The 7,763-nt window shown below is 43.9% G+C and overlaps 1 protein-coding gene and 1 non-coding gene across 2 annotated transcripts; one reads left to right on the plus strand and one right to left on the minus strand.

Moving 5' to 3' along the window:
- The first annotated feature begins 4,965 nt into the window (after window positions 1-4,965).
- TRNAY-GUA lies at window positions 4,966-5,052 on the plus strand. Its single transcript is given in 2 exon segments — window positions 4,966-5,002; window positions 5,017-5,052. It is a non-coding gene; the product is annotated as a tRNA-Tyr (tRNA).
- Window positions 5,053-6,317: 1,265 nt separating this feature from the next.
- LOC122039792 (heavy metal-associated isoprenylated plant protein 23-like) lies at window positions 6,318-7,354 on the minus strand. Its single transcript, XM_042599235.1, has 3 exons — window positions 7,239-7,354; window positions 6,948-7,112; window positions 6,318-6,802 (listed from the first exon to the last, which is right to left on the minus strand). The coding sequence occupies exons 2-3, from the start codon at window positions 7,096-7,098 to the stop codon at window positions 6,504-6,506; spliced, it is 450 nt and encodes a 149-aa protein (XP_042455169.1). The 5' UTR covers window positions 7,099-7,112; window positions 7,239-7,354; the 3' UTR covers window positions 6,318-6,503.
- Window positions 7,355-7,763: the final 409 nt, after the last annotated feature.

A 7,763-nucleotide genomic window follows, 5' to 3' on the forward strand; every position in this document is an offset into this window, starting at 1 on the left:
TATAGAAGGTGGGTATAGGTGGGTATAGTACTCTATAAATAAGAGGCTACGATAGGGACCGAGAGGAGGAATTGGTTTTGGTCTCCCGATAAAATTAAGCATCCCGTGTTCGCCCCGAACACACAACTTAATTTTATCAATAATAATTCATTCCACTAGAGAACTATTATTGAACTACCGCACCAATCCCAAATTACATTTTTGGGCTCCTTCTTATTATGAGTGTGTTAGTCTCCCTGTGTTTAAGATATCGAATGTCCACTAATTAAGTGAGTTACTGACAACTCATTTAATTAATATCTTAGTCCAAGAGTAGTACCACTCAACCTTATCATCATGTCGAACTAGGTCCACCTGCAGGGTTTAACATGACAATCCTTATGAGCTCCTCTTGAGGACATTATCAACCTAGTATCTCTAGGACACAGTTTCCTTCTATAATCAACAATACACACTATAAGTGATGTCATTTCCCAACTTATCGGGCTTATTGATTCATCGAACTAAATCTCACCCATTGATAAATTAAAGAAATAAATATCAAATATATGTGCTTGTTATTATATTAGGATTAAGAGCACACACTTCCATAATAACCGAGGTCTTTGTTTCTTTATAAAGTCAGTATAAAAGAAACGACCTCAAATGGTCATACTCAATACACTCTAAGTGTACTAGTGTAATTATACAGTCAAGATAAACTGATACCTAATTACACTACGACCTTCTAATGGTTTGTTCCTTTCCATTTTGGTCGTGAGCTACTGTTTATAATTTATAAGGTACTGATAACATCATCTTCTGCATGTGGCACCACATACTATGTTATCTACAGTATAAATTAATTGAACAACTACATTTATCACAAATGTAGACATTTGATCAATGTGATTCTTATTTCTAGATAAATGTTTTATACCAAAAGCTAGGCTTTTAGTATACATTCTAACACATCCCCCATTGGTCGAACGGGCACGCGACTGTGGACGTTTTTATTTCGGTGGTCGGCCTGTGTGTCAAATTGTGATACTTTTGACAGGACAAACAGGTGGCCACCCTGTGACTCGCATCCTCTTGGAGCGTCGGCCAGAAATATCCTGCTAGAATAATCTTCCTTGCCAGTGATCGTCCGCCCGGATGCCCCCCCACAAGAACCTTGATGCACTTCTTGAAGGATGTATTCAGCATCTTCGACACCCACACACTTGAGCAGGGGACGCGAGAGCGTCTTTTTATATAACTGCTCGCCCACTAATGTGAATCGAGCGGCTCGCTTCCGTAGAGTTCGATCGGCCTCTCGGCTCCCCAGGTGACCCCCCGACTGGAGGAACTCAATGATGGGCTTCCTCCAATCTGTCGGAAGTGGTATTCCTCCCGATCGGTCAACATGAGCCACTAGGGAGACCTGTTCGATTGGGCCACTGATGACGACCGGAATCACTGCACTGGCTAGCTTGGTCAGCTCGTCTGCTACTTGGTTTTCTGACCGGGGAATCTTCTTGATAACAACGTCCTGGAAATTCCCCTTGAGCTTTTCGAAGGCCTCCGCGTATAGCCTGAGCCGCGCGCTATTGATCTCGAACATTCCATTTAGCTGCTGGGCTGCCAACTGTGAGTCTGAATGTAGGAGTACCTTGGTGGCACCGACATGCCGAGCAGCTTGCAGACCGGCTATGAGCGCTTCGTACTCAGCTTCGTTGTTGGTGGCTTGGTAGTCTAGCTGAATGGATAACTGCATCCGATCTTCTCTTGGAGATATGAGTACGATGCCAATTCCGCTTCCCTGACGAGCTGATGATCCATCCACGTATACCCTCCATGCGGTTTCTGGCTCAGGACTTTGCACTTCCGTGATGAAATCCGCCAGTGTTTGTGCTTTTATGGCCGACCGGGGTTGACACTGGATATCAAACTCACTAAGCTCAGTAGTCCACTTGATTAGCCGACCTGATGCCTCGGGGTTAAACAATACTCGACCCAAGGCGCTGTTGGTCATTACGATTATGGAGTGGGCCAAGAAATAAGGCCGGAGTCTTCGGGCGGCAAGAACTAATGCATAAGCGAGCTTTTCGAGACCGGTGTAACGCAACTCGGCATCTTTTAATATGTGGCTCAAAAAGTACACTGGTTGCTGTATTCCTTCCTCTTGCATGACTAATGTCGATCCCACCGCATACTAGGTGGATGATAAATAAATCCAGAGAGGCTCTCCTACGATCGGCTTGGCCAAAATGGGCAAGGAACTAAGATAATGCTTGAGTTCTTCAAAGACCTGGTCACACCCTTCGTCCCAATGGAACTTGGTTGCTCGCCGCAGAATTTTGAAGAACGACAGGCTCCAGTCGGATGATTTAGAGATAAATCTTGACAAAGCAGTGATCCTTCCGGTCAACCTCTGCACCTCTTTTAAATTGCGAGGCGGGGGCATGTCTTGGAGTGCTTTTACTTTGCCCGGGTTCGCTTCGATCCCTCGCTCGGTGACGATGTAGCCCAAGAAACGCCCGCCCCTAGTACTGAACAGACACTTGGTCGGGTTGAGTTTGATCCCGTAATATCTCAGAGTCTGGAAAGTTTCTTCTACATCTGCACATAAGTCAACAGATTGGAGGGACTTAATGAGGATGTCGTCGACGTATACCTCAAGATTCCGCCCGATTTGCTTCCTAAACACTTTATTCATCATCCGCTGGTAAGTGGCGCCAGCGTTCTTTAATCCGAACGGCATGACCCTATAGTAGAACGTCCCGTCGGCTGTAACGAAGGTGACTTTTTCCTGGTCCTCGCACGCGAGAGGTACCTGATGATAGCCCTGGTAGGCGTCGAGCATGCAGATCAGCTCGTACCCGGCTGTCGAGTCCACCATCTGGTCGATCCGCGGTAAGGGGTAGGAGTCCTTGGGGCATGCCCTGTTCAAATCTTTGAAGTCAATACACACTCGCCATTTATTACCTGGCTTGGAGACCAGCACAACGTTGGCGAGCCAAGCGGGAAACTGAATCTCCCTGATGTGTCCGGCTTCTAGCAGCTTGTCAACTTCGGCTCGGATGATCAGATCTTACTCGGCGCTGAAGTCGCGCTTCCTTTGTTTGACGGGTCGAGCGTCTGGCCGGACATGCAGTTCATGCTGCGCCACGCTTGGGTCGACTCCAGGCAACTCGTGGGTTGACCAGGCGAATACGTTATGGTTCCTTCGAAGGCAGGCGACCAACTCCTCCTTCTGCTGGTCTGGCAGGTCGGATGCTATGAAAGTAGTGGCCTCCAGCCAGCTTGGGTGTATCTGCACTTCCTCCTTGTTGTCGTACGTCAGCAGGGGAGGCTTCTCTCGGATGGCATTTACCTCCAACCGGGGGTACTTCCTGGCTACTTTAGCTTCCACCTTGACCATTTCAACGTAACAATACCTGGCCGCCCCTTGGTCTCCTCGGACCTCGCCCGCCAGGTTCCCCACAGGGGAATTTGATCTTTTGGTGATAGGTAGATACTACCACCCAGAATTCGTTGAGGGTTGGCTGGCCCAGTATTACGTTGTATGCCGAGGGCGCATCAACCACGATGAAATTTGTGGTGCGCGTCCTAACCAAAGGCTCTTCTCCAAGTGAGATGGCTAGCCTCGCCTGCCCGATCGGCAAGACTTCATTGCCCATGAAGCCATATAACGGCGCCGCCATGGGCCGGAGTTCGGCCCGATCAATTTGTAATAAATCAAATGCTTGTTTAAATATGATATTTACCGAGCTTCCCGTGTCGACAAAAGTCCGGCGAACGGTGTAGTTGGCGATCACCGCCTTGATGATTAGCGCGTCATCATGAAGAACCTCCACTCCCTCCAAGTCATTTGGGCCGAAACTGATCTCTGGCCCTTCTGCCTTCTCCTTGCTGCATCCCACTGCGTGAATGGATAACTGCTGAGCATGGCTCTTTCTGGCTCGGTTGGAGTCCCCTCCAGTCGGGCCGCCTGAGATCATTCCAATCTCTCCGCGGGAAGCATTTCTTCTGTTTTCTTCTTCTTGTGTAGGATGTCTGTTCCGCTCGGCGAGAACTCGAGCGGGGCTTCGATCTCGCGGATGATGCTCCTGTCGTTCGCGCGTCCTCTGACCGCTGGCTCTCTGATCGGTCTTGCGCTCGAGATGCTGATTCGGAGTAGGGGACCGATGTCGGTATTCCTTGGGCTTGGGCTGGTGAACCATGGGGTCACCACGACATTCCCAGGTGTTGTGTGTTCCCGACTGGTGGAACTTATAGAACATTGGTGTCCATTTTTTGCCCTTCTTCTGCCGATTAATCTCCGAGTGCACCACATTCGTCCCTTGCTCGAGGTACTGTGGGGCCCCTGCGGCTCGGGGCCCTCTTGGGGGCTGATGGCAGTTCGGTACTCTCCGTTCGGACGGCGCGTGGGGCTCGGTGGGCACTTCTTTTCTGCGGGCCACCTGTGCTTCCTCCACATTGATATACTCGAGCGGCGTGAGTACCTTTGGTCTCAGTGCGTTGTAGGCTCAACCAACCCTTCTTGAATTCTTCCGAGCGATCGGGTTGTAGGCTTGGCCCACCTTCACCGAGCTCTTTCGGCCGATCGGGTTGTAGGCTTGGCCCACCTTCACCGAGCTCTTTCGGCCGATCACCAAACTCTTTCGGCCGACCGGCTTGTAGGGACTTCGGCTCGGCTAGTCCCTTAGCTGACCACCTTTTGACTTTGATGACCACCTAAGCGTTGAATTTCCTTGGAGATGAGTCCTCCTGGATTATCACCGGATCATCTGATATATATTTTTCCCTTATAAATTTATGATTATTTCTATATATTTCAATAAGTGACTTTATTTACCATCATTACAACCCAATACATAATCTAGAGACAATCACGAGGAACACAGGTGTCAGCGTAATTATATTTTTGCTACGAACTTAGATGATATAAATTTATGAATTCATTTAATTAAAATAATTAAAACAGACAATATTTCCAAACCGACCTTAGCTCAGTTGGTAGAGCGGAGGACTGTAGTTTGTTTGCAGATTATCCTTAGGTCGCTGGTTCGAATCCGGCAGGTCGGAATTTTTCCATTTAAAATAATTTTTTGTTCGCTTATTTGATATTTAACATTCCTGCAATCAGTTCAAGGAATCTAATCTAAGGTCATAATTTTTAACCTCAACAAATTGATTTATTGTTATCCACGTATACTTCAGGCCTCAACGAGTAGAAGTGGATATACTCGGGACAATTAGGATGCCCTTTTTTCTTGGCATAATCGGTCTCGCGAATTAATGAATGAATGGTTGATCTAAGTATATTTTTAAGTTGATTAGAGGATCACTAATAGGATATAGATGATGGGGTCCTGATCCAAATAGATGATGTGACGTTCAATTCGATTCCAAAATATCGATTGATTGACATAAACTTGTTAACAATAAGATCACAAATTAAAGCCAGATAAACTTGATTGTGGGAATACATTTATCAAGGATCAGTATACCAATATGACTTATTGGTAGATCGAATGAGCCCTCAGCATGACGTTTCATATTATCAATTCTACTATTACTACTTCTTGTCTCTCTGTTTGAAATCCCGTTGCAAAATTGTACGATTGGAGAAGCTTCTATACGAGACTCGGCAAAAGACTTACTTTTTATAAATATCTTAATACCATATCATTATAAAGATATTTTAATTTTTTTTTCCTAACAATTAATTTTAGAGCCCAGTGACTAACAATTGGGGTAAAATGAGAGCTCTCATGTTTGGACCAAGACGATCAAATACCAGATAGAGAAGTTCTAGTTGTGGTTAGGCAAGGAAAACCTATCAAGTCAGTTGAAATGAGGTGTAAGGAAGTCCTAATAGGTCGGTTGGACTTAGAGACAGGAAAATCATAGTGGATTAAGGATCGAATGACATTAAGTGGATAAGCTTGAGGGGACGGTCCTTCATTTGAGGGGAGATTGTTGAGTTACAATAATTACAAACAAAGTCTGAAAATACGTTAAAATGATTATGGACTTATAAGAAAAAGATATCTCTATTGGTATGAGATCTTTTAAGATCAAATCGAAACATCTGGATGGAATAATAATCTTGAATGAAAGAAGTGACGGCTCCTAGAAGAGTAAACTCTAAAACATCCTGAGAGAATGAACCCTGTGTAGTGAAAAAGTCAAGAGGAGAGGAGTCATATTAATTGAACGAATGCTTGAGGAGAGTAGATACAATTTTATGACGCAGAATTTATAAAAAATGTCACCCTCCAATGGAGATTTTATTTTATTACGAGTTCAAGTGAATCTTTAATCTAGAAATGAAAATGAATGTCAAATACGCAAGCAAATGCAACTACAAACAAAATAAAGCTACAAAGTACTAGATAAATGCAGCCCTTCTTCCACACAAAGGTCTTACTCAACTTATTACATAACATCGAATTCGATAAACTCGAATGAGAAAACAAAAGTGCATGCATGTCGCATAGTTGAAAGTGTCCAATTCAAAATCTCTAATTCATTTACATAACAGAGCAAGCATTAGGGTTGTCGTCGCTAAACATGGTGGAAAGCTTGTCCTCCGGCCTCACCACTTGGTTAGAGATTGTGATCACTTCTACATTCTTCACATGCCCTGCTGGTGCCCTCTTATCATAAGTTTGGGCAGTGTAAGGGTGAACCACCAAGTTGTAGGGCACGTAAGGCCATATTTCAGCCTTTTTTCCGGTCGACTGAATCCTCTTCAATACCTTATGCGGCTCGATGTACCCTACCACGGTTACCTTATATTGTTTTCTATTGATGTCCACAGATTGAACTCCTTTAAGAGACATAAAGTAAAGCAAATTAAAATACATTAATGAATCGAATAGAGTTTTAAAGAGCAAAAGATTCAAACCTAGCTAAGGAATTAATCTTTTGAGAACTCTAGATAACAGAAGAAGATGAGGAAGAGATGGTCAAACCTCTCATGCGAGAGAGTGCATTTCGAACTTTGAGTTCGCAGCCTTCGCAATCCATCCTGACCTTGAGCTCCACAGTCTGGAACTGCCTCTTCCTCCTGTGGTCGCTGTGCCCACCCAACAAGCTGGAGAAGTAGTTCAGTGCTCCTTCCATGGCAACGAACGGAACTGAAAGAACCAAAAGATGAACAATTAAAAAACAAATAATGAAATGTGAGATTTTGGAGGATTTCAGTCGATGATTTTGGTGAAATGGAGAGATCAAAATCTGAAAAAGAGGTGATGTGATCAAACCAGAAAAAGCAATCTGAAAAAGAGCTTGATTGTTTGATTAATTAGGAGATGAGCGAGTGAACTCCAAAGAAAGAGGAAGAATGAGAGAGGAGAAGAGAGACTCTGTGGTTGACCTGCACATGTGTAGCTCTTCTTATATAGGCCTAACTTAGCAAAGGCATACGAAACCAACAGAAAGCAAAAAAGTTTTGGAAAAAGTATTATATATATATATATATATATATATATATATATATATATATATATATATATATATATATATATATATTCTCTTGGAAAACAGCTAGCTTCTCGTATTCTTTGTTTTGTTGTCTGTTGGACTCGAGTTTAAGAGATTGGAATATCATTGTTGTTAGTAAATTGACATTTTCATTTTATCTCCTAGAATTTAAGTTTTTTTCACAATGCCTTTCGGTTTCGAATTCCTCAAATAGAGCATTGAAAAAGTGACTAAATTATGAGGGCAAAATATGAACTTTCGGTTTATGAAAGTTCAAAAGCCACTGGGCCAGTTGAATGTTTGAT

The sequence above is a fragment of the Zingiber officinale genome, chromosome 2A, assembly GCF_018446385.1.
Source record: "Zingiber officinale cultivar Zhangliang chromosome 2A, Zo_v1.1, whole genome shotgun sequence".
Classification (NCBI taxonomy): Eukaryota; Viridiplantae; Streptophyta; class Magnoliopsida; order Zingiberales; family Zingiberaceae; genus Zingiber; species Zingiber officinale.

Excerpts from the sequence above, each read along its gene's own strand:
- LOC122039792 (XM_042599235.1), bottom strand. The coding sequence starts at position 7,098 with ATGGAAGGAGCACTGAACTACTTCTCCAGCTTGTTGGGTGGGCACAGC. Across the intron at positions 6,803-6,947 it reads TGCACTCTCTCGCATGAGAG|GAGTTCAATCTGTGGACATC; the intron begins GTTTGACCATCT and ends TGTCTCTTAAAG.